The 26437-nt window shown below is 38.7% G+C and overlaps 1 protein-coding gene across 2 annotated transcripts in view; it reads left to right on the top strand.

The window, feature by feature from the left end:
• Positions 1-26437, top strand: part of myo7ab (myosin VIIAb) — an 87066-nt gene that overhangs the window by 11370 nt on the left and 49259 nt on the right. The window contains exons 7-39 of one of the 2 annotated variants that reach the window (XM_055179765.2): positions 517-701; positions 789-910; positions 1839-1981; positions 2716-2829; positions 2941-3094; positions 3173-3249; positions 6384-6503; positions 6600-6742; positions 6819-7029; positions 7151-7286; positions 9223-9329; positions 9770-9811; positions 10795-10932; positions 13337-13499; positions 13610-13698; positions 14191-14285; positions 14359-14443; positions 14535-14753; positions 15993-16310; positions 16738-16941; positions 17461-17637; positions 17743-17832; positions 18531-18658; positions 18748-18874; positions 18958-19077; positions 19167-19340; positions 20564-20791; positions 20883-21053; positions 22728-22845; positions 22924-23050; positions 23126-23295; positions 24350-24540; positions 24698-24822. In XM_055179765.2, coding sequence (XP_055035740.2) covers positions 517-701; positions 789-910; positions 1839-1981; positions 2716-2829; positions 2941-3094; positions 3173-3249; positions 6384-6503; positions 6600-6742; positions 6819-7029; positions 7151-7286; positions 9223-9329; positions 9770-9811; positions 10795-10932; positions 13337-13499; positions 13610-13698; positions 14191-14285; positions 14359-14443; positions 14535-14753; positions 15993-16310; positions 16738-16941; positions 17461-17637; positions 17743-17832; positions 18531-18658; positions 18748-18874; positions 18958-19077; positions 19167-19340; positions 20564-20791; positions 20883-21053; positions 22728-22845; positions 22924-23050; positions 23126-23295; positions 24350-24540; positions 24698-24822 — 4811 coding nt within the window. The remainder of the gene's footprint in view (positions 1-516; positions 702-788; positions 911-1838; positions 1982-2715; positions 2830-2940; positions 3095-3172; positions 3250-6383; positions 6504-6599; positions 6743-6818; positions 7030-7150; positions 7287-9222; positions 9330-9769; positions 9812-10794; positions 10933-13336; positions 13500-13609; positions 13699-14190; positions 14286-14358; positions 14444-14534; positions 14754-15992; positions 16311-16737; positions 16942-17460; positions 17638-17742; positions 17833-18530; positions 18659-18747; positions 18875-18957; positions 19078-19166; positions 19341-20563; positions 20792-20882; positions 21054-22727; positions 22846-22923; positions 23051-23125; positions 23296-24349; positions 24541-24697; positions 24823-26437) is intronic. The other variant, XM_055179766.2, reaches the window with a different exon arrangement.

Genomic DNA, 26437 nt, shown 5'->3' with positions numbered 1-26437 from the left:
AAGAGAAATAGTCTATCATTGGAATATTAGCATTGATTTATGACTATACAATGCAAGGAGACCAAAATATTTTACATGCACTGATCGCTGAAACTGAAATCAGGGTCTATCTTTTTATAAAAATGATTGAGAGAAATGAATGAATGTTTGTATATATGGCTTTCAAGGTCATTTTTATTTTTCAGATTAAATTGCCTTTGTGAAATAAGACCTTTTCATCAACAAATACTCCAAAGATTGTAACCACTAGAATACTTGATGCCAGGGATTTTAACTTAACATTAAAGTCATATCCATGTAAATTGATGTGTGCATTACTTCAGTAAGTGGGCAATCAGAGAGTAAATGGTCTCTCAAGAAACCCTTGTGCCTTTTTGAACAAGCCTATCATAAGCAATGCTGTGACTCACCATAGCATTTAAGTAAAAAAATAGTTTTTATTTTATTTCCATTTTTAAATGGAACACTTGAATCTCAGGTTTTCAATGAGGTATTTTGGACCCTACTGTATTTCAGACATACACAGGATCAATCCTGGTAGCAGTGAATCCATATCAGCTTCTGCCCATCTACACGGCTGACCAGATCCGCCTCTACACAAATAAAAAGATAGGAGAGATGCCCCCCCACATTTTTAGCATTGCGGATAACTGCTACTTTAATATGCAAAAAAACAACAAGGATCAGTGTTGTATAATTAGGTAAAATAATAAACTAATACACTTTAAAGCCAATGTGTTACCATAATAATGCTGAATTTGTATCTATACATGTGTTTATGTGTGAAGTGGTGAATCTGGAGCTGGAAAGACCGAAAGCACCAAGTTGATCTTGCAGTTTTTGGCGGCTATCAGTGGGCAACATTCATGGATTGAGCAGCAGGTTCTGGAGGCCAATCCTATTTTAGAAGGTCAGGAAGATTTTTACAGCTAATGACGTAAACAAAGTCCTGTTTCACATTCATTCAGGGTTTTTCAGTGGTACAGTAGTTTAGTGTCCAAGGAAATTGCTTTTCTTTAACTTGCCTTGGAAGATAAGAGCACCAATTTTAGGTCACGGTATAGCGATCTGCCCTATGATCTGCTCTACACCTTTAATAGCATTTCACACTTTTGCTATAAGGGCTTTTGGATTCATGCCCGACATTCCAGAGCTGTTCACGTGCATAAATCTTCATGAGCTGCCAGAGCTGGCTTTACGCTTTGGACAATTTGTGATTTTTGTTTACCAAAACATGTCAATACATTTTAAGACAAAATTAATTCTAACCAGTATATTCTAGATATCAGAGAGGAAATTTAAACAAGATGAACATGCATTTGGATAAATCTTTTCTAAATTAAACCTCATATATTGTATGAATTATTAATATTTATATTACATTTATTTGTGATTATTAAAATACACCAGGCGGCACAATGGCACAGTGGATAGCAATGTCGCCTCATAGCAAAAAGGTTGGTTCCAGCAGACTCCATCTGTGTGGTGTTTACTATGGGTACACCGGTATCCTACCACAGGCCAAAAAATATGCAGATTAGGTGAATTGGAGATGACAATTGCCCCTCACCCTTTGTGTGTATTGATCAACTTGTGTATGGATTGGCATGAATATAACCATAGATGCTAAAATGGCATCAAGAATAAACAAAGATTAAACTGCACCTATCAAGATAATTTGAAGTACCTACCCAGATGAGGCTGCGTTATTTTTTTTATGGGATAATAATAACCTCAAAATTTTGACACTGGCCAATCAGAATCAAGCATTCCAAAGTGGCATATAATAATAAGTATTTAACCGTGAGATTTCTTTAAAATGTTCATTGTTTCCACAGCATTCGGTAATGCCAAGACCATACGTAATGATAACTCCAGCCGGTTTGGGAAATACATTGATATTCACTTCAACAAGCGTGGTGCTATCGAGGGAGCAAAGATCGAGCAGTATCTGCTGGAGAAATCTAGAGTTTGCAGACAGGTGAGAAATTACATTTTCATTTATGCATTCGCAGACACTTTTATCTAAATCCATTTACATATTTATTTAGCATATGCTTTTATCCAAAGGACTTATATTGCATAACAAGGCGCACATTTTTATCGCAACATGATCTCAGGGAAAGTCGTGTTATAGTCACGCAAAATTGGATTAATTTATTTGTGTCCATAGCACAAAATTCAGCTTCTTTTGTGCCTTGAGCATGATTGTCTTTTTCGTGATACTCGCATAAATTTCTATAAATAGTTTCTCGTGTCCGTGGTACGACTTTCTTTTTCGTGTCATTTTATGTGTTGATTTATCTTTTTTTTTTTCCTATTTTTAAATCATTGTCCCTTGGGGTTGGGGTTAGAGTTGGGGTTTGGGTTAGGATGTCTAAAAATGTAACAGAAAGTGATTCTAACCCCAAGCGACAATGGTAAGAAAAAAGGAAAAAACAATGAGAAAACAATACATAAAATGAAACGAAAAAGAAACTTTTTATAGAAATCCAGTGTCACGAAAAAGACAAGCTGAATTTTGTGCCATGGACATGAATAAATTAATAAAATTTAGCGTGACTATAACACAACTTTCCGTGAAATAAGTCAGTTTTATTCCCTATGTGTGCTTATTGAACCCTTGACCTTTTGCGCTGGTAACTCAATGCTCTACTGTAGATTTTATTGTTGATTGTGATGATGTCACTTATGAGATTGTTATTTTCTTTTTAGGCACCAGATGAGAGGAACTACCATATTTTCTATTGTATGTTAGCAGGCATGAGCCCTGATCAAAAGACTAAATTAGGTCTTGGACTGGCTACAGACTACACATATCTCACTATGGTAAGGTCTTTATGGAGATTTATTTTAGATTCTAACATTTTTTATATTATATTATTAAATATAAGTATATTGTGTGTCCCCTTTGTCCTTCTCTCTTGGCTTGTCATCCAGGGTAACTGTACAGTGTGTGAGGGGAGGAAAGATATGAAGGAATATTCCAGTATCCTTTCAGCCATGAAGGTCCTGATGTTTACCGACACTGAGAACTGGGAGATCTCCAAACTGTTGGCTGCCATCCTGCATATGGGCAATATGCGTTATGAAGGTTAGATACATAGCATGAGGACAGTTTTATTATGAACGATTGTTGGTCCAGCATGAAGTTGTATTTTGTTTTACACAGCTCGAACCCTTAAAAACTTGGATACTTGCGTGGTGGTTCGCTCACCGGACCTGGCCAAAGCAGCCGCTCTACTGGAGGTGAGATGATTTAATGTGACTCGTTTCTGAATTACACAGATAAAACTAAAGGGAATAAAAAAGATGTGGGAGGACAAATGCTGTGCTGTTAGACAGATATTGTAGATGTCTGTTTGCTTTGGTGTAGTTTTAAGATGGCACATGGGTGGCTGTGCCAGAGCTGCTGTCTCTTGGAAGGGGTTTGTGGAGATTCCTCTCTCTCATTAGCTTTGTATTTCTGCTTTATCTTTGCGGTAGAGGGAAGGGAGTTAGAGATAAATGTAGTCATTAGTAAGGATCAGACTTTCATTCGAATGTTGTTATTGTAGACACTGGCACAGCGCGACAAGTCTGTTCAGACATGCTGCCTGCAGCGCTCTACTGTCGGTCTGTTCAATTTTGTCTGCATTTATGTTACTACAGTCCAGAGTCTTTGTTTTACAGATGGTGTTTTAAGTTTGATTTGAGTGGCTGTGTGTTCGTGATTTTTGTCAAAACCATTTTCTTTGCTTGTGTCTGCCCCCTGGTGGCAAAATATAAGTCATCTTGAGTCCAAAAGTCCCCATGGAGTACTTCATCTCTTCTATATTTTATATATATGGCTGTTTCTTTCAGTCTTATATCTGTATTGACATCCTTCAAAAATGTGGATTTCATCAATATTTTGTCGCCTTGGGGTTGCATGCGTCAAAACCGCCGCCATCTTGGAACAGGGGTTTTGTCTTAGGCCTAGTCCACACGGACACGGGTATTTTTATAACAGTGAGTTTTTTCACACGGTTCGGCCGTTCGTCCACACGAAACCGCAGTATCAGGGCACTGAAACCGAGCATATTTGAAAACCCCGGCCAGGGTGAGCTTTTTAAGAAACCCCGGTTACAGTGGTGTCGTGTAGAGAGTAATACCGGGGGTTTTGTTTTGCAACGTCAGAGTGTGCGCCGTTATCCACTATGTTTGACGTCAAGATTGTGCGCCGGGACTGCTTTGTTGATGATTCTGTGCAATGGCGGACGTATCTTGCTAATAATAACTGTGCTAACAGAGCTTCTAACATGTATACAGATAGATGCTCAGTTATCTCACTATATTGCGGAACATGATTTGGGTTATATCCCCGCCTGCTTGTGTGGCATGCTCTTGACAGCGCTTGATAGCGTGCTTTTGCTTGATCGTGTGGATGGATATTTAATTTAAACCGAGCAGGTGTGGACAGGATTTTTTTTAGGGAAAACTCTGATTATAAATATACCCGTGTCCGTGTGGACTAGGCCTTAGGAAGTAGCTAGATAACGCTGCTATGTCCGCCTGTACTTCGAATTCATGGACGATGCCGGACTTTTGTGCTGCGCATAGATGTTAGGCCTACTAGCACTATGCATTATATTTAGAAAAAGTAGATTTTCTTAATATCAAACCTTTACATTTTCTCTGAATTCAATGCTAACTACATGTCTAACCGTTAGAACGAACAAAAAAACATAGAAAATCGCATTCATGATGATTTATGTTGAATTTATTTCCGTTAAACCTTTGCCTACATTGACGCTGATGCATTAAAGAGGAGGGGCTCCCCTGCTTCAAGATGGCGGCTCTAGTTGACGCATTCGTTCCGATGAACTGCTGTAGCCAAGGCGAAACTAGTGTATACAGTGAGGAAAATAAGTATTTCAACACCCTGCTTTTTTGCAGGTTCTCCCACTTGGAGATCATGGGGGGGTCTGGGGTTGTCGTTGTGGGTGCGTGTCCGCTGTGAGAGACGTTATCTAAAAAAGAAATCCAGAAATCACAATATATGATTTTATTACTATTTAATTGTATGATACAGCTGCAAATAAGTATTTGAACATCTGAGAAAATTAATGTTAATATTTGGTACAGTAGCCTTTGTTTGCAATTACAGAGGTCAAACGTATCCTGGAGTTTTTCCCCAGGCTTGCACACACTGCAGGAGGGATTTTAGCCCACTCCTCCACACAGATCTTCTCTAGATCAGTCAGGTTTCTGGCCTGTAAACACAGAGTTTGAGCTCCCTCCAAAGATTCTCTATTGGGTTCTATTTTAGTCTCATCTGACCACATGACTTTCTCCCATGACTCCTCTTGATCATCCAAATGGTCATTGTTAAACTTAAGACGGGCCTGGACATGTGCTGGTTTAAGCAGGGGAACCTTCTGTGCCATGCATGATTTCAAACCATGACGTCTTAGTGTATTTCCAACAGTAACCTTGGAAACGGTGGTCCCAGCTCTTTTCAGGTCATTGAACAGCTCCTCCTGTGTAGTTCTGATTTCTCACCTTTCTTAGGATCATTGAGATCTTGCATTGAGCCCCAGTCCGAGGGAGATTGACAGTCATGTTTAGCTTCTTCCATTTTCTAATGATTGCTCCAGCAGTGGACCTTTTTTCACCAAGCTGCTTAACAATTTCCCTGTAGCCCTTTCCAGCCTTGTGGAGGTGTACAATTTTGTCTCTAGTGTCTTTGGACGGCTCTTTGTTCTTGGTCATGTTAGTAGCTGGATTCTTACTGATTTTATGGTGTGGACAGGTGTCTTTATACAGCTATCGACCTCAAACAGGTGCATCTAATTTAGGATAATAAATGGAGTGGGGATGGACATTTTAAAGACAGACTAACAGGTCTTTGAGGGTCAGAATTCTAGCTGATAGACAGGTGTTTAAATACTTATTTGCAGCTGTAGCATTCAAAAAAATAGTTAAAAAATCATACATTGTGATTTCTGGATTTTTTTTAGATTATGTCTGTCACAGTGGACATGCACCTACGATGACAATTTCAGACCCCTCATGATTTCTAAGTGGGAGAACTTGCAAAATAGCAGGGTGTTCAAATACTTATTTTCCTCACTGTATATCTATGAATTTTTTGGGTGAACTTGAAAATATGCCTTCATCTGTACATTGTAAAAGTTAACTTAAAAATTACTTTAATTGCTAACACCCAAAAAATGTAAAGTTGAAAAGACACCTTTAGCCAAAGCTACAAGGATTATATTTTATCAGTATGTGTGTTCCCTTCGATCGAACCCATGACCTTACGCAATACTATACCAACTAAAGGTACCAAAAAGTTAATAGATGAAAGGCTTATATGTTTATCTCTAAATAATGATTGGTTATGTGCATCCTTTCTACAGGTGGACCCTCAAGATGTCATGACGTGTCTGACCACCCGCACACTGATCACCAGGGGTGAAAGTGTGTCCACCCCTCTCAGTATGGACCAGGTGCTGGACGTCCGCGATGCATTTGTCAAAGTAATGTTGCTCAAAATCATCAAATGTTTTTTCTAGCTCAAGATTTGTCACGGAAGTTGGTGGTAACCACTGAGCTGTGATCTTTGCCTCCATCAGGGAATCTACGGGAGGTTGTTTGTGTGGATAGTGGATAAAATCAATGCGGCAATCTTCAGGTCTCCTTCCTCTGAAAACAAGTCTGCTAGCAGGTCCATTGGCTTGCTTGACATCTTCGGCTTTGAGAATTTCACTGTTAACAGGTCTGCATCAGGTCCTCAGAGCTTAGTTTTCGTTAAAAGTTTAGTTTTTTCTCATCCTGTGCCTTTTTTTCTCTAGTTTTGAGCAACTGTGCATCAACTTTGCGAACGAGAATCTGCAACAATTCTTCGTTCGTCACGTTTTCAAGTTGGAGCAGGAGGAGTATAACCTAGAGGACATCAACTGGCAGCACATCGAGTTTACAGACAACCAGGATGCCTTGGACATGATTGCCATCAAACCTATGAATATAATTTCCCTTATTGATGAAGAGAGCAAGTTTCCAAAGGTAATTTGATTTTGGCCCCACATGAAACAGGTCTCTCTATAAATGGCTGGATTATAATATTAGCTTATTAGGTCTGTCTTTTCTGTGTTGCTCATACATGATTCGTTTTTGTGTTTCTTAGGGTACGGATTCTACGATGCTAAACAAGCTCAATTCTCAGCACAAACTAAATACCAACTACATCACCTCTAAGCACAGTCATGAGACGCAGTTTGGCATTCAGCACTTTGCTGGAGTGGTGCAGTATGAAACTAAGGGTACTGCCTTAAATATTAAAACAAATAAAATAAAGGGGGCTCTATCATTCACAAGTGTCTTTTGCTAGTTTCAACCCGGCGCAATTATCATTTTCACGTTTACCGTCACATTGTTTAAATAGCAAAAGCATTTGCGCCCAATTTTGCACACATGGGCGTTCTGGTCTGAAAATGAGGTGTGTTTAGGCGCATTGTTGGCGCGTTGCTATTTTGAGGCAACTAAAGTAGACTATGCCATTAACCAACAAAAAACAGAAGTCAATGGCGCAATATTGTTTTTGTTATTTAAAGAGCGCATTAGTAATAAGCGCCTATAAACGAGACGACAGCGCGTGTTTGCTTATCACATGGATGCGCAGAAGCACAAAAATGTTTTAAAATATGAAAAATCAAAGGATTAAAATGTAAAAGATTATTATTGAGTCTCTTGGACATAAATGAGGACCAATTATGAGATGTTAGAAGGCGTAAAGAGCTGCTTCACCTGTAGCCTGGTAAGTAATTAAATGTTTTGCTTTAAACAAATGCACATATTGCATATATTTTAAATGCTACCCCAGGGATTTACGGGGGTGACTTTGTGATGAGATGAGAACCGTTTTAAGTAATGCTTTTCAAAACACTTTGAAGGCTCTCCGCACGTTTGTACATTTTTTATCTCCTGTTTGTTACAAATAAAGTATTTTTAGAGTACAAATCTTTTCTTGCATATTTGCAAATTATTTTTTGACATAACACAGATCATGTAGGATATACATTCTTTTACAGCAATTAAAAGCCTGCTAATTTTACTTCCATGACTAAAAGAAAATGAGTTTTAAAGGTTTTAATATAAAAATAACAGTTTCAATACAAATGAAAACAACATAATTTTTAATATCAATCTTAACTGGTGGTCTTTTTCAGTTTAGAAATTCCGCAATCTAAATAGGGATTAGGCATGGCGCCAGCTCAACTGGCTTTTAAAGGGGATGAGAGATGAGACTCTCATTGGTTTATTGCACGCCCAAAACACACCCATTCCTCATTACGAAAATAGGAACAAACCTATTAGACCATGCTCCTGGCGCACAAACCATTTTTTTCCCATTGTTAAATTAGCAAAAGTGGAATCAGACACGCCCGTTTAGACCGTGTGCTTTAGACCAGTGGTTCCCAAACTTTTTCAGCGTGCGGCCCCCCTTGGGTACGGTGCATTCCTTAGCGGCCCCCCAAAGAAAATTTGTGACAAAAAACTGTTTTAAAACTAAACTTTTTAATAAAAAAAAAACATTAAATTATACAAAAAAGTAGTGCTGTTGGTTAGAAGCCTTATTTTTTTAGGTTTAATTACACAGAATTCATGATAAATTAATGTATTTCATAAAATGTCATAAATACGGGGCCCCCCTGGCACCATCTCGCGGCCCCCCTTGGGGCCCCGGCCCCCAGTTTGAAAACCACTGCTTTAGACAATGCGCTTAGATTGTAGGGCCTACAGTGTCAAAAGTGTCCCAATCTACCTGAACTCACAATATTATTTATTTGCAACAATTGTGGCCCAACGAACAGTGGCACTCTTTTCTATGCTTTACCTTGTACACATACAGGTTTTTGTTAGCACTAATTGAAGGATTAGCTAACATAAAAAAAATACATCTACATAAAATTTATTATTTATTAATTTTAGTATATGTGAATTTTAGCTTTTACTAATGCACAGTTTACTAACATAAACAATTGTAAAGGTATTAACTAATATTTCCAAAGACTAATAAATGCTAAAAAAAACTATTGCTTGTTGTAAGTTAATGCTAGCTAATGCAACAAACAAATACAGCCTTATAAACCGTTTAATGCTTCACCTCATATATTAATATTTTTTACAAAATATTTAATATTGCTATTTTTCTATTTTCATAAAAAAATACTAATGTGCTTTTGATTCACTGATCAGGTTTCCTGGAAAAAAACCGAGACAGCCTCCATAGTGACATCATCCAACTGGTGCACTCGTCCAAAAACAAGTTCATCAAGCAGATCTTCCAAGCTGATGTTGCCATGGTGATGCCCTTTTTCAATACTGAATCCATATTTGCTCGTCATTAACATGCTCGTGACACACCAGATCTCTGAGAGGGCCAAATGCCGGCCATGCAGGTTTATGTCAGGGTTGCATAATAAAAAAGCAAAAGATGACCTATGCAAATATAATTGCCCTCATGAATGAATAAGTACCTCAATAGAAGTGATTGCCTTACAAATGAGTGAACTTTCATTTCATTTTAATAACACTGGCCTTTCAACATGGCCCATCCATGTGACAATGTCAGCGCCGTCTGGCTTACACAGCTTTTTTTCCCTGAAGTCTTTGTGTATGTCAGCTATAATCTCTTCTGGCTGATTCTCAGCAGACTTGGCTAACAGCAGTCAACTCTCTCTCTTTTTCTCTCTTTTTTGTTTCATCGCCTTATAATCGGTTTGCCCCTCATATTTGACCTCAGTTTCTATGTGGCTATTTGGAGCCCACTGCTTCCCTTCAAAAGGTAATCAATGGTGATCACCCCAGTAGTTTTGTGTCCCTGTTGAACTACACATTTCCTTTATAGTCCTTCGCTGAAACTCATTCCTGTGTTTTTTTTCTCCACTGGCAATAGTTTCTGTTGAGGTAGTCAGTAAAAGCTGACAAAAGGATTTAAAGGGATAGTTTGCCCCAAAATGCTAATTTTGTTATTTCTGTTTATGCATTTGGCTGACACTTTGCAGTGCATTCAATCTGTATGTGTTATTCTTGGACTTGAACCCGTGACTTTAGCATCGCTAACCAATCTACAGAAACGCATTTACAGTACAATGTTGTTTTATGACGTTTCTGAGGTGCTTTCTGCTTTCAGTGAGGATTCAAATTCACTAAATTTAGCTATAAATAACTTAACATACTTTCTCACCAGGGTGAACTATTTCTTTAAAAAATATAACAGTGGTGTTACTCCAGCAGTGAACTGTGGGAAAACATTAGTCATCATCACCCATCACATGGAGGTTCTGTTTAGAGTTAGATGTGGCTTGTTCTCGCTGGCATTATTTTGAGATCTTTGCCAGAGAAACCTTTCCATTTACGTTTTCTTGGCATTGTGAGAAGATTGAGAAAGGGGAACCCGCTGGAGTACTTTATCTTCACATGCAAGCACTCCGCTGCTTTCTTAAGCATTTGCATGCATAGCAAAAGGAATAGGAGCAAATTAAGAGCGAATAAAGGAGAATCTAAGCAACCAATGAAGAACCTAAAGGAAAATAATAAGAGAAAATATGCCTGGACTATGTTTTCAAGAGGTTTGATAGACAGAAGAAAAGGTTGGACAAAAAAATGGCCACACAGAGAAGTAAAAACCAAAAACGTGCCTTTGTCATGTGCATAGGATTGATTTAGTTGTAGCTTTGTGTGGTATTAATTGTGAAGTGTGCTTTCATATATGTTTAACTTCTGCACAATTGTATGTACTTAATAGCAGAATGTCTGTTTTTTCAGGGAGTAGAGACCAGGAAGCGTTCCCCGACTTTGAGCAGTCAGTTTAAACGCTCGCTGGAGCTGCTCATGAGGACCCTGAGCGTTTGTCAGCCGTTTTTTGTGCGCTGCATCAAACCCAATGAACTCAAAAAGCCCATGGTAAGTCGGTTTGTGTTGCAGTGTGTGATTAAAGCAATGCATATATTAAAAAAAGATTCATTCAATGTACTCGATTTTTTTTTAAGGTAAGTGGTTGCAATCAAGCTACATATAAACAAAAGTTTTTTATTTTATTTTAGGAATTTGTTTTGTTTAAATGTAGCTTAAATAAATTGATTGCAACCACTTACCTTAAAAATATTGAGTAAATTGAATTAATAATTTTTTTAGGGATGCACCGAATATTCGGCCACCGAAATAAAAAGACTTTTATTACCGAAACAAAACGGCCGAAATGTTGTGATGACACAAACAGAAACCGCGACCTGCACGTGCTTGTCTGAAGCAACATGTCTGCGTTGTGGATGTATTTACCCGCAAAAAGGCGCTAAAGTGAGCAGTTGTCTGTACGCACGAAGGCACATGCTGTTGAATGTGTCCGGTCCAGACGTGATCATCACAGTCAGCACGCCCTTCAAAGATCAGAAGTCTTGATGTGTAAACTTTAGAGAGAGTCGCGCAAATGTGTCTCATACTGTATAATCCATTAACATACATTTGCTGAATAACAATAATGAAAAACAACGTAATGTTTTTATGCTGCGCTGTTTGGGATTCGCCCTCAGTCTCTGTGTGCGCCGCATTTAAGTGCCCTCACTCGTGCACACACGAGTGAGAAGCAAACAAGCGAACGTAAAATCTTTCTGATTCTTATTGACAGGGCACATATAAACAAAATTATCTCCAACGTATTCTTTTTCTAATAAAAACATTTGTTTTGTCTTAAGTGTATGTATAGATTACAGTCAGAAACCAATCTTTGGTTATTTAAAGAGACAGTAACCTCAATTAACCTACTTAAGTCTGTGTCATTAATGTTAATCAAACAACCCAAGATAAAGAGAAAGTCACTTCTGTAGCTCTAAAAATAATAATATATTTAATATATACAATAAAGACAGTGTTATGACTCATTTAATTTAATTTCTGTACCTAATGCTAATGTTAGCCCTTATTAATGTGCAACTTTGTTCTTTTTTATACATTTTTGCAATAGAGACAGAGCGCAGCGCGTCATAACCTGAAAACCACGCTCACCAGGGGGGAAAGCAATCCAACCGTCTCCATTGACTTTGTATTGCGAGAAGCCGCCTCCTTGTCATTTCTGGCTTATAACAAAAAACTGAATAATGCCTAAAAGCTGCTGTGTGACAATATGTACAGCTAACAAGCCAAAGAACCCAAAAATAAGTTTTAATAAGCTGTCGAGCCGTAAAACCCAGCTTTTAAGGAGAATAAAGTGGATCGCTGACTACGTTTCCCCCTATTGGACGCAGTTTTATTAATAGGAGTACTATGAAAAGTTGCCTGTTTCCATTTCTGTGTCTTTAAACGCTCGTTTTTTTTTAAGTTGAAAGCTTATAAAAACGTATTTGGTTTTTTTGGGTTGTTAGATGTACACCTTGTCACACAGCAGCTTTTAGGTATTAATCTGTTTTTAAATTTAATCTGTAAATAAGTTTTTATAAGCTGTCGACCCCAAAAAATGAGCGTTTAAAGACACAGAAATGGATACAGGCAACTTTTCATAGTACTTCTATTAGTAGAACTGCGTCCACTAGGGGGAAACGTAGTCAGCGATCCACTTTATTCTCCTTAAAGGCTGGGTTTTACGGCTCGACAGCTTATAAAAACTTATTTCTGGGTTCTTTGGCTTGTTAGCTGTACATATTGTCACACAGCAGCTTTTAGGCATTATTCAGTTTTTTGTTATAAGCCAGAAATGACAAGGAGGCGGCTTCTCGCAATACAAAGTCAATGGAGACGGTTGGATCGCTTTCCCCCCCGGTGGGCGTGGTTTTCAAATTTGCATAACCTCGCTTTGTCTCTATTTCTTTATTTGTTATTCGATTTTCCCCACCCCCTTTTTGCTGATCTGAAAAATAATCCGATCCGTGCCTCAAAAACTGTAATGTGATCCGAACCGTGAGTTTTGTGATCTGTCACACACCCCTAGTAAAGTTAGTACACAGTGATAGCCATGAATGTATTTGTACTAATAATTGGCATAATAATTTATTTCGGTGTTTCGGTTTTTCGGCCTTGGTTTCCTCTTTTTTGGTTTCGGCCAAGAATTTTCATTTCGGTGCATCCCTAATTTTTTTCAGTGTAACTCTTTAGGAGTATTTCAAACTAAATGTGCAATATGCAAATTAGCATCTTCAATATATCTTGCAGCCCTAATTATTGAAGTAAAAATAGCATTTTTTTTATATATATATATTTTTTTTCTCTGGTACAGGATCACTATCAAAGTTTTCTACATAAAGATGCTTTAATCTTGAAAGGATAATAAAAGTCCTTGCTGTTGACTCCTAAACAACACTTGTTTATTCCTCTGCAGATGTTTGATAGAAGTTTGTGTGTCAGGCAGTTACGCTACTCTGGTATGATGCAGACCATTCGCATACGCAGAGCCGGATATCCCATTCGCTACACATTCGCCGAGTTTGTTGACCGTTATCGTGTCCTCATGCCTGGAGTCAAACCAGCGCACAAGCAGGCAGGTCTAATGCAGTCATCAGTTGTATGTTCAACAGCTTTTTTGTGTTAGATGTACCACTTGCTGATTTAGTTTGAAAAGTGGTGACAATATGATGGGTGCTTTTACAGGAAGATCTGCGAGGTACCTGTCAGCGAATTGTTGTATTGGTTCTGCAGAAAGATGTTGACTGGCAGATAGGAAAGACCAAAATCTTTTTAAAGGTTTGCCAATTTTTGGTTTTCTGAAGTAATAATGGGTTGTTTCTATTTATAACCCAATAATGGGTTCTCTCCAATATTTACCTAACCTTGATTGGGTTAAACCAACCCAATTTTTGTGTCTTATGTAGACATACTTTGACATTTAGCTGCTTATTTTGTCTAAGCACCTCACACAAACACAGGAAGAGTAACTAAGTGACTGACACGTAAAGTAACCAATCCAATTAGTACTGGTGATTTCAGTCAGTGCTTGTCATTGTGATATATATTATAGAGTTAACGGAAATGTGACATATGTGACCCTGCCTGTAAAAACCCAGTCTTATGTTTTCTACATACAGTTATCCTACATAATGTAATATAATAGTGACTGAGTAAGGTCATGTCAAATGAAAGTAAAATCAAACTTTGATGCTCCTAATCTAATAATTAGATTGAGACTAGCCAGGATTTCACAAACACCCTCACTTATAATTTGGTCTCTTTCTGAAGGATCATCATGACATGCAGCTAGAAATGGAAAGAGATAAAGCCATAACTGACAAGGTCGTTCTCATCCAGAAAGCTGCGAGGGGGTTGAAGGAAAGGTAATGAAAAGCAAAAAGAACAAAAATAACGTCTAAATGTCACATGTGTGATATCTTTGTGTTGTTTTTTAAGAACAAACTTTCTAAAGGTCAAAAGAGCGGTGACATTAATCCAGAGGATATGGAGAGGCTACATCTGTAGAAAACACTACACTGCTGTGAGTTTTGTCTGTTGTATGTGAAATCTGCGCTGATATTACTGTATATTTCTACAAAAACTTAACCATTCTCAATGCACCTCTTTTCCAGATGTGTGTGGGTTTCTTGCGGCTACAGGCTTTGTACAGGTCACGAAAGCTGTACTTGGCGTATCAAGCGACCAGAACACGCATCACTCTGCTTCAGGCTCGTTGCCATGGTTTCCTGGTGCGGCAGAGGTTCTCCAGGCGCTTCCATGCAGTCCTGACCATCCAGGCTTATGTGCGAGGAATGATCGCACGGAGAATGTGCAAACATCTCAGATTAGAGGTGACTTTATACTGTAATATTTCATTTACATTTATGCATTTGGCAGATGCTTTAATCAAAAACTACTTCGGGGGCATTCAAGCTAGCTATACATTTAAAGGAGTAGTCCATTTTCTTAAAAAAAAATCCAGATAATTTACTCACCACCATGTCATCCAAAATGTTGATGTCTTTCTTTGTTCAGTCGAGAAGAAAAGATGTTTTTTGAGGAAAACATTCCAGGATTTTTCTCATTTTAATGGACTTTAATGGACCCCAACACTTAACCGTTTTAATGCAGTTTAAAATTGCAGTTTCAACGGAGTTTCAAAAGACTCTAAACGATCCCAAACGAGGCATAAGGGTCTTATCTACCCAAACGATTGTCATTTTTGACAAGAAAAATTTAAAACATGCACTTTTAAACCACAACTTCTCATCTATCTCCGGTCCTGTGACGCGCCAGCGCGACCTCACATAATTGTGTAATGCCGTGGAAAGGTCACCTGTTACATATATAAAACGCACATTTGCGGACCATTTTAAACAATAAACTGACACAAAGACATTAATTAGTATCATTCCACATATAACAGCGTCGGAACGGTCCTCTTTCTTCACACTTGTAAACACTGGGGCGTAGTTTCGATACGTCATCCCTGACCTTTTTACGTGATGATGTATTGCGTGAGGTCGCACTGGCGCATCACAGGACAGGGGATAGAAGAGAAGTTGTAGTTTAAAAGTGCTTTTTTTTCTTGTCAAAAATGGCAATCGTTACGCAAAGAAAGACATCAACATTTTGGATGACATGGTGGTGAGTAAATTATCTGGATTTTTTTCATGTTCTCCGCAAATTGAAACCGTGACCTTTTGCACTGCTAACACCATTCTCTACAAATTGAGCTACAGGAACACTCCTTGTTATGTTACACCTAAAAATAAAGTTTTGACAAAAAATTCTTAAATAATCTTGGAGGATTATTAATTTTTCAATTTTTGTAGCACCTTTATGTTTAAGAGTGTGCTGTTATTTTATAAAAGTTTTATTTTTTTCAAAATCTCTGACTAAATCTAATGTCTATCAAGGTCCCCAGCCTTAGGCCTACTTACCTTTAATCCCTTTTGAAGGCGTATAACCTTAAGATTTTAAATGAAATCTCTTTATATCTCTTGAACTAACTGCATTAAACAACATAATGCCCTATCTTGACTTATTTCTTTCTCTGAATAAATGTACAATTCGGTCTATCTGTGCAGAGGGAACTCCGGTTAGATGCTGAAAGACAGCGGTTGGCTGAAGAGGAGCGCTTGAGGAACCAGATGACGGCACGCAGGGCTCGGGCAGAAGCTGAGAGGAAGCACCGGGAGCGTCTGGCACAGCTCGACCGAGAGCAGGAGGAGAGAGAGCAGGCAGAGCGAGATGAGACCCGCAGGAAAAAAGAGATGCTGGAGCAGATGGAGAGAGAGAAACAGGAACCGGTCAACGACTCCGATATGGTGGACAAGATGTTCGGCTTCCTGGGCAATGCCAACTCCTTCCCCAACCTGGAGGGTGAAGCTCCAGAGGGCTTTGAGGTGCGTGACTTCGTGATATATAAGTCTGCAAAAAACCTGACTTAAACCAGTCAATTCAAGTTTGCTGGTCTAAGCTGGTCTTCCACTTTTCAACTGGTTTGGCTGGGAGATCAACTTAAAGGCGAGGTGCATGATTTTTGAAAAACACTTTGGAAAAGGGAGTCGGGCTGAGAACCATATCACACTTGTAGCCAATCAGCAGTAAGGGGCGTGTCTACTAACCGACATCGTTGCCTGGGTTGCGTATGTATGGGTCTATCAAAAGAAGGTCCAGATTCTATTGGGGTGGGGCGTGCTTGTTTAGGGGATTTCAAATGTCGACATTGGCTTTCAGAGATCATGCACCCCGCCTTTAAAAGACCTAAGACAAGAAAACTTCAGTAGATGTACTGCGTTAATTCGGTTTGCCTTGGTTTTGATTGAACAGGATCTAGAGAATGTGACAACAAAGTTTGGGGAAGATGTCATTGATAAGGCTCTTCTGCTACCCGATGATGAAGAGGAAGACCTATCAGAGTATACCTTTGTGAAGTTTGCTGCAACGTACTTTCAGGGAAATGCCACGTATACATACATGCGCCGGCCACTGAAACAACCTCTGCTATTTCATGAGGATGAAGGAGATCAGCTAGTAAGTGTCTTTAACCCAGTTAAATTCAAATATCATTCACATTATCTCACACAGGTTTGATGAGTGTCCATTATTTAAAGGGGACAATTCTCAGAAATCTGACTTTTTCCATGTTTAAGTGCTATAATCGGTTCCCGAATGCTTCTATCAACCTGAAAATGTGAAAAAGATCAACCCAGTAACTTAGTTTTGGTAAACCATTCTCTGCAAGCATGTGAAAAAATAGGTCATTGAAATTTAGCTCCGCTTGTGAAGGGGATAATACCACCCTTTATTTTGCACTATCCAACCACAGCACTGTCATTTAGTGCAAATATCAGCTTATTTGCATATAAAAGGACATACCCAAGAACGGCACATACCTACAAAGTGGCAATTTTAACATGCTATTATAAATGATCTATATGGTATTTTGAGCTATAGAGTAAGAAATTCACATACATATTCTGGGGACACCAAAGACTTGTGAAATGTCCCCTTTAATATAGATTGCTGACAGAAAGTAATGATTTTCTGTAGGCTGCTCTGGCTGTGTGGATCACAGTGTTGAGGTTTATGGGAGATCTTGCTGAACCCAAATACCATATCAGTATTAGTGATGGCAGTGAGAAAATTCCAGTTATGACCAAGATCTATGAGACGTTAGGAAAGAGGACCTACAAAAAAGAGCTGCTGGCCCTGCAAGTGGATGAGGAGGTGAGAAACACGATTTCGTAGTGAAAGTAAGAAGAAGGATTAATAGTTTTGTGTCATGTATGGTATAATATGTACTGTATAAAAGCTTTGTATTATTGATCCCAGAGTTCCACCAGTGACATCCAGAAGAGAAACAGTGTTCGGCATAAGCTGGTGTCACTCACACTTAAGAAAAAATCGAAGATTACTGAGGAGGTAACTACACTTTTTCTGTACTTTTCTGTAAAATTTCCTTTTAATGCACCTTAAAGGTGACATAGAATGATTGAACGGGGAATTTATCCTTGTTCTGTGATGTGACATGTAGGCAAAAAATGTTTTGTTTGGGTCTGTAATGCCTTAGAAGCTTCCTAAAAACCTCTCTCAGATAGCTCTATTAGGGTGGGAGATTTAAACAAGTGGTTTTGCACCTATTTGGCTCCCCCTACTGGCTTAACTTGCAATCTCATTACTGATTGGCTGACTTTGCTGCCACTCAAAAAATGTAGCCAATTATTTTAAAGTGGAGGGGCAGGGAAATGTCATAAGCATCAGTTTTTCAGATTGGGCCGTTTTCTGGCTGACATTTCTAAAAGAGGAATTTCTATGAGACTGAGATGTTTAGCATGTTTAGCACTTTTTGTATGTTCGTGAATGCGGGTAGACTACCATTATTCAACAAAGACAAGGCAAAAATGGTTTTTCATTCTCTGTCCCCTTTAACGCACCATACATTCAATTTAAGCATTTACATTACATTTACAGGCAGAAGGCTTTGGGATAAACCTTGATATCTTTAATATTGGCTATATTAAATTCAATGACTAAAATTGCGAGACTTTAGCTTGGATTCAGACAGGATCACATTTATTAGTTTTTGCCGTTCTTTTTTGTGATGGTACACTATTCCTTAGGTGACCAGAAGACTGACAGACAACGATTACATCCTACAAGGAAACAGCATGCTGGAAGACAGACCCACATCTAATTTAGAAAAACTCCACTTTATTATTGGCAATGGCATTTTACGTCCCACCCTCAGGTTATTATATTTGTACTGTTGTGCTGTACACTGCATACCAATCTGTATATTGTACGATTTCAATTTTGTGTTAATTTCTTTTTTTTCAGAGATGAGATCTACTGTCAGATATGTAAACAGCTGACCCAGAACTCATCCAAAACCAGTCACGCCCGAGGCTGGATTCTCCTGTCGCTCTGTGTCGGCTGCTTTGCTCCGTCTGAAAAATTTGTTAAGGTAAAAAACAGTTTATTTAAACCAAAACAAATTATTTAGTGCGAGTGTGGCTCATTCTTGATCACATTTATCTGTTTTTTAAGTATCTGCGGACATTCATTAACAGCGGGCCACCTGGGTACGCTCCTTATTGTGAGGAGAGATTAAGAAGAACATTTGTGAATAAAACAAGAACACAGCCTCCTTCCTGGCTCGAGCTACAGGTATTTTCAGTGCAGCCCGCAAATCCCATTAGACCTTACTGGAAAAAGAATTGAGCAGAAAAATGAATTATCTGGCTTTCCCCTTGCAGGCCACTAAATCAAAAAAGCCCATCATACTGCCTGTGACTTTCATGGATGGCACCACAAAGACCCTGCTTACAGACTCTGCCACTACGGCTGAGGAGCTCTGCAATGCTTTGTCAGACAAAATTGGCTTGAAGGATCGCTTTGGCTTCTCCTTATACATCGCTCTCTTTGATAAGGTTTGATAAACCCATCTTAATTCATTCACTTTATGCTACATAAAATCATCCTACGTAATGTAAAGAACATTCTTTAAAAATATAACCTTGATGTCTTTAACACTGACTGAGTAAAGTCACGTCAAATATTGAAATCAATGTGTAATCAATGACTAAAATCCAACTTTGATAATCATAATAAGATTATAAGACTTAAGCCTACATTTCACAGATGATGTCACATATTTGGTACAATTTGGAGGGATAGTTCACCCAAAAATGAAAATGATGTCATTGGTGACTCACCCTCATGTCGTTGCAGACTTGTGGGACATCCGCTCGTCTTCGGAGCGCAGTTTAGGATGTTTTGGATTTAGTCGAGAGCTTGTTGACCCTTTATTGAAAATCTACGTACGGTATACTGCTCATGTCCAGAAAGGTAATAAAAACATCATCAAAGTAGTCCATGTGACATCAGTGGGTCAGTTAGAATGTGTTGGAGCATCGAAAGCGCTTTTTGGTCCAAAAATAACATACACAAAAAGCAATTCCCGCACACTACTTTTTGTCTTCTTATCCTACGCACCTATCAACTTCAGGTGTGCGATGCAAATTTTTTTGTCCAAAAATAACAAAAATTACGACTTTATTCTCTTCCGCGTCTGTTGTGAAGCACATGCGCGAGACTAAAGTCACGTAACTTCAGTGACGCGGATGACGTGTTATCCTCAGACATGTTTGCAAAGTTTTTTTTTCAAACTTAAAGCGTGCGTCTCCCTCAGATTGTAAACTAAACGCGGGTGCAAAAAAAAACAGCTGGGGCGCACCAGATAACACGTCAGTCGCGTCACTGCGGTCACGTGACTTTGGTCTCGCGCATGCGCTTCACGGCAGACGCGGAGGAGAGGACAATGCTGAATAAAGTCGTAGTTTTTGTTATTTTTGGACCAAAATGTATTTTCCATGCTTCAACACATTCAAACTGACCCACTGATGTCACATGGACTACTTTGATGATGTTTTTATTACCTTTCTGGACATGGACAGTATACCATACGTAGATTTTTAATGAAGGGGCAACAAGCTCTCGGACTAAATATAAAACATCTTAAACTGTGTTACGAAGATGAACGGAGGTCTTACGAGTTTGGAACGACATGACGGTGAGTCATTGATGACATCGTTTTCATTTTTGGGTGAACTATTCCTTTAAGACCCCCAAAATGTGTATGTATCATTCACAGGTGTCATCTTTGGGCAGTGGAAAGGACCATGTGATGGATGCTGTGTCGCAGTGTGAGCAGTATGCTAAAGAACAAGGCGCACAGGAGCGAAACGCCCCTTGGAGGCTCTTCTTCAGAAAGGAAATCTTCACGCCTTGGCACAACCCCGCTGAGGACAGTGTGGCCACCAACCTCATCTACCAGCAAATTGTGCGTGGGGTGAAATTCGGGGAGTACCGCTGTGATAGGGTGAGAACGTGTGCATTTGTATTCAACATGGCTCTGTGAAGTCACTAGTGTGAATCGGGTGTGTAAATGTGTACGACCTTTATCATCCTAGGAGGAGGATCTGGCCGAGCTGGCATCTCAGCAGTATTACGTGGACTATGGGTCAGAGATACTACAGGATCGCCTTATTAGCCTAATTTCGTCCTATATACCAGATAGAGAAATTACAGCCTCCAAGACTGTGGAGAAATGGGCCCTAAGTATCACTGCAGCTCTAAAAAAGGTTTTCAAATTATATATATATAGATTGTATCAATGTGTGTGTGTATTTTCGCCGAGATTAAAGGGACACTTCACCCATTTGCATTAAGCTTTGTATAATTAGAACCCCAGTCATGTTTTTGAATGGTCATGCATCATTTCCTCAGTTGCCACTGAGACAGGAGAAATACAGATTTCAGTGTTGCACTTCCTTCTTTCAATGATGTAAAAATCATCATCTTGCATCATTGAAAGAAGGTCCAATATCTTTGTTGAGGGGGTGAGACTACAAACACCCCTTTTCTCAGACAAATAGGCACTAAATTCTAAATGTATGTTACATTTCAACTACAAATATGACACACTTTCAATAAAGATTGTTTCTACGGGTGAAATGCTCCTTTAAACCCATGACCTTTGCATTGCTCTACCAGTTAGGCCAACAAAAAGCTATAACAGCATATTTTGTACGGAGGCCAGCACTTTTCGAATTAGCCATTGATAAAACATGATACACTAATCTATATTTTGGGAGGATAAAAGGTTAAAGGGATAGTTCACCCAAAAATGAAAATAATGTCATTATTGACTCATCCTCATGACGTTTCAAACTCGTAAGACCTCCGTTCATCTTCGAAACACAGTTTAAGATGTTTTCGATTTAGTCCGAGAGCTTTCTGACCCTCCATTGAAAATCTACGTACAATATATTGTCCATGTCCAGAAAGGTAATAAAAACATCATCAAAGTAGTCCATTTGACATCAGTGGGTCAGTTGGAATGTGTTGAAGCATCGAAAATACATTCACGTCCAAAAATAACAAAAATTACGACTTTATTCAGCATTGTCTTCTCTTCCGCGGCTGTTGTGAAGCGCATGCGCTAGACTAAAGTGACGTGACTGCAGTGATGCGGATGACGTATGACGCAGCTGACGTGTTATCTGGTGCGCCCCAGCTGGGGGTTTTTTTGTTCCCAGGCTTCGTTTACAGTTCGAGGGAGACGCACGCTGTAAAACTTTGCAAACATGTCTGAGGATAACACGTCATCCGGGTCACTGCAGTCACATGACTTTAGTCTCGCGCATGTGCTTCAGAACAGACGCAGAAGAGAAGACAATGCTGAATAAAGTCGAAATTTTTGTTATTTTGGACCAAAATGTATTTTTGATGCTTCAACACATTCTAACTGACCCACTGATGTCACATGGACTACTTTGATGATGTTTTTATTGCCTTTCTGGACATGGACAGTATACTGTACATAGATTTTCAATGAAGGGTCAACAAGCTCTCTGACTAATTATAAAACATCTTAAACTGTATTCTGAAGATGAACGGAGGTCTTATGAGTTTGGAACGACATGAGGGTGGGTCATTGATGACATTGTTTTCGTTTTTGGGTGAACTATCCCATTAAGATTTGATTGGTGAGCCTTTGGGGAACCAACATAGATCAGGTTTCTTTCCTTAAGGGGGGATGGGCTGTTTTAATTACCCTTTCCCTTTCATAGGCTAAAGTGATGGTCATGAATGTTTAATACTAGTTGCAATCAATGTTATAGATTGTCCTTGTAGTGTGGTAATGGATGAGTTACATGTAATGCTTATAAGCAGGTAATGAGAGGAGAGGTGATTGCCTTTGAGACGACGACCAATATTATGAGCGAAAGATATTGATGGTTGCATTTCCACAGGGAATCTACACGCAGAAGAGGTTTGACTCACAGAGGGTTAAGGAGGATGTGGTGGATTTCGCTCGATTTAGGTGGCCTTTACTTTTTTCACGCTTCTACGAGGCCTTCAAATTCTCAGGTAGCTGGAAAACACTGTCATAAGGACTTTTAAGTAGTAGGACATTTGGTTAAGCTGTTTTATTTGTTATCTCCACAGGGCCTAGTCTCCCAAAGAATGATGTCATAGTGGCAGTTAACTGGACCGGAGTTTATTTTGTGGATGAACAGGAGCAGGTTCTTCTGGATCTTTCTTTCCCAGAGATCACGGTGGTCTCCAGCAGCAGGTGCAGTAGATGTACCAAACCCACTTTATTGGATGTAAATATTGACTTCTTTGTAATATAGTTCTTGCATTGCAGAGGAGGAAAGCTGCAGGGACAGAGCTTCACTCTGGGCACCATTAAAGGAGACGAGTACACCTTCACATCCAACAATGCAGAGGACATCCGGGATCTGGTCGTCACCTTTCTGGAGGGCCTGCGTTCAAGATCAAAGTTTGTGGTGGCCATGGTGGACAGTCATTACCTTCGTGAGTAAAAAAAAGTTGGTTTAATTTTGTGTAATGTTTCGCTTGAGTTAAATATTTTCAACTTGTGCAGAGAAGCGTTTAAGGTAAATAGCGTGTGTTTTCGCTGCAATCACACCGCCCATATGGCGTCATTCGTATCGCGCCGTGCGAGTTTACATCTCTTCGCGTCTTTGCAGTGTATGTAATCTACTTGCGCAAATCGCTGAATTTGCATACGAAGCCTCGCGTTCCTCAATCTAGATTACTCATGGGATCTAACGTCGTGTCATGCAAATTTTTCGCTTGAGTTGAATATTTTCGAATTTGAGGCGAATAGCGCGTTTCAGGCACATTGAGGCCACCTAATTTGTGTCATTTGCATCGCCTGCAATCTATTTGCGTCCTTGCATTTACTTTGTATGTAGTCTACTCGTGCAAATCGTTAAATTCGCATTTGGTGTGTACACCCCATAAGTTACCTGGTTGTCTTAAAATTGTGAGTTAATTCAACTTAAAAATATTAGTTGACATAACAATTTTTACTAGGGCTGTCAAAGGATTCATTGTGATTAATCGCATACAAAATAAAAATTTGTTTTTGCATAATATATGTGTGTTTGCACTGTGTATAATTATTTTGTATATATAAATACACACACACACACACACGCATGTATGTATTTAAGAACCATTTACATTGATATATTTATTTAGATTTTGATATATTTTATATAATATATAAATAAATAAAATATACATCAATACACATTTTCTTAAATGTATACATGTAGCCTATGTGTGTATTTATATATACATAAGAATTACACATACAAATATATTATGCAAACACAAACTTTTATTTTGTATGTGATTAATCATGATTAATCTTTTGACAGCCCTAATTTTCAATTCATATTTTAGGGAAATCAACATTTCAAGGAAACCAGGTAACTTACTTTTTTAAGTAACGAAACAAATCTATTTTAACAGTCTGTGAGCATAGTTAAAAAAATAAGATTTAGGTTCTTACAGATGAAAATAAATATTAATGCCTGTGTGGTTATCATTTTTTTAGCTGGGCAAGACTCTACATTCCTGAGTTTCTCAAAGGGAGATTTGATCATTCTGGATGATCACACAGGAGAACAGGTCATGACCTCAGGTTGGGCTCATGGCGTCAATGACAGAACAAAGAAAACAGGAGATTTCCCAGCAGACTGTGTCTATGTGCTGCCTACCATTACCAGGCCAAAATATGACATTGTGGTCAGTGAGGTTTTATATCACTGTATTATACTTATATATTACATTATAACCTGGTATTCCAAATTGTTCCTGGTCAAGACACATGAAAAAAACTTCCTTAAGCAGTACTGCATATAGTAAATACTCCATTTATCCTTTCAATTGACTGTTTTTACAGAGTCTGATCACAATGTCATCGGACCAACGTAAGGAGTCTATAAGTTTGTCCCATCAGAATCTGCTGGACAGTGGAGAGAAGATTCAACCCTACACTCTAGAGGAGTTCTCCTACGATCACTTCAGGTGCTTCAACACCTACATGACCTTTCCTCATGAACAACCCATGTGTCTCGTGACATGCAAGAAACAATGAGATTCGAAGTTATCTACGTGCCGCCATATTTAAAGCTTTCTCCGCCATTGACGAATTATCTTGTCAATTGAGAGTAAACATTTGCATAAAAAACGTGTTCCTGATGATGTCTTATGTTAATCTGTAATACCGCGATTATCCACAAGATGGCACACTTTATAACAAAAGTGAAGCAAAAAATAGTTTACTAATTTTAAACTCTGTGTATGTTTTGATAATCGTTCTGAATCTGACCTCTAACAAAATTCCTTCACAAAAATGCAATTATTTCAGCTTTTTTTAAAGAAAAATACCCATATTTAAAGGAGTATTCCATTTTCTTAAAAGAAAAATCCAGATAATTTATTCACCACCATGTCATCCAAAATGTTGATGTCTTTCTTTGTTCAGTCCAGAAGAAATTATGTTTTTTGAGGAAAACATTGCAGGATTTTTCTCATTTTAATGGACCCCAATAGAGCCCAACATTTAATACTTAACACTTAACAGTTTTTTTAGCGAAGTCCCAAAGGACCACAAACGATCCCAAACGAGGCACAAGGGTCCCATCTAGCGAAACAAGAAAAATAAACTAGATATGCAATTCCCAAGGAATTACCAGTGCATGAAAATGCAAAAAAAGTTGATTGACAGAAATGTTAAAGAAATTTAGTCTAGCAGTTTACCTGGCTGTTGACATGTTTTAGTGTGAAGCTAGCATGATTTAAAAAAGTTACCATGATGAAATATGAAGATAGCATGAGTTAACATGATTTATCATGAAGCTAGCATGATTTAACATGAAGTTAGCATAATTTACCATGAAGCTAGCATGAATAATCATGAAGCTAGCATGATTAAGCATGAAGCTAACATGATTTAGCATGAAGCTAACATGATGTTAACATGATTAGCATGACTAGCATTGAAGCTAGCATGATGCTAGCATGATTAACATGACGCTAGCATGATGCTAACATGATTAGCATGAAGCTACCATGATGCTAGCATGATTAGCATGAAGCTAACATGATGTTAGCATGATTAGCATGATGCTAGCATGATTAGCATGAAGCTAACATGATTAGCATGAAGCTAGCATGATGTTAACATGATTAACATGAAGCTAACATGATGCTAGCATGATTAGCATGAAGCTAGCATGATGTTAACATGATTAGCATGATGTTAGCATGATGCTAGCATGATAAGCATGAAGCTAGCAGGATGCTAACATGATTAGCATGAAGCTAGCATGATGTTAGCATGATTAGCATGATGCTAGCATGATTAGCATGATGCTAGCATGATGCTAGCATGATTAACATGAAGCTAGCATGATGCTAGCATGATTAGCATGAAGCTAGCATGATGCTAGCATGATTAGCATGAAGCTAGCATGATGCTAGCATGATTAGCATGAAGCTAGCATGATGCTAGCATGATTAGCATGAAGCTAGCATGATGCTAGCATGATTAGCATGAAGCTAGCATGATGCTAGCATGATTAGCATGATGCTAGCATGATAAGCATGAAGCTAGCATGATGCTAGCATGATTAGCATG

The sequence above is a fragment of the Misgurnus anguillicaudatus genome, chromosome 9, assembly GCF_027580225.2.
Source record: "Misgurnus anguillicaudatus chromosome 9, ASM2758022v2, whole genome shotgun sequence".
Classification (NCBI taxonomy): domain Eukaryota; kingdom Metazoa; phylum Chordata; class Actinopteri; order Cypriniformes; family Cobitidae; genus Misgurnus; species Misgurnus anguillicaudatus.
This window is presented reverse-complemented; position numbering and strand designations above follow the sequence as displayed.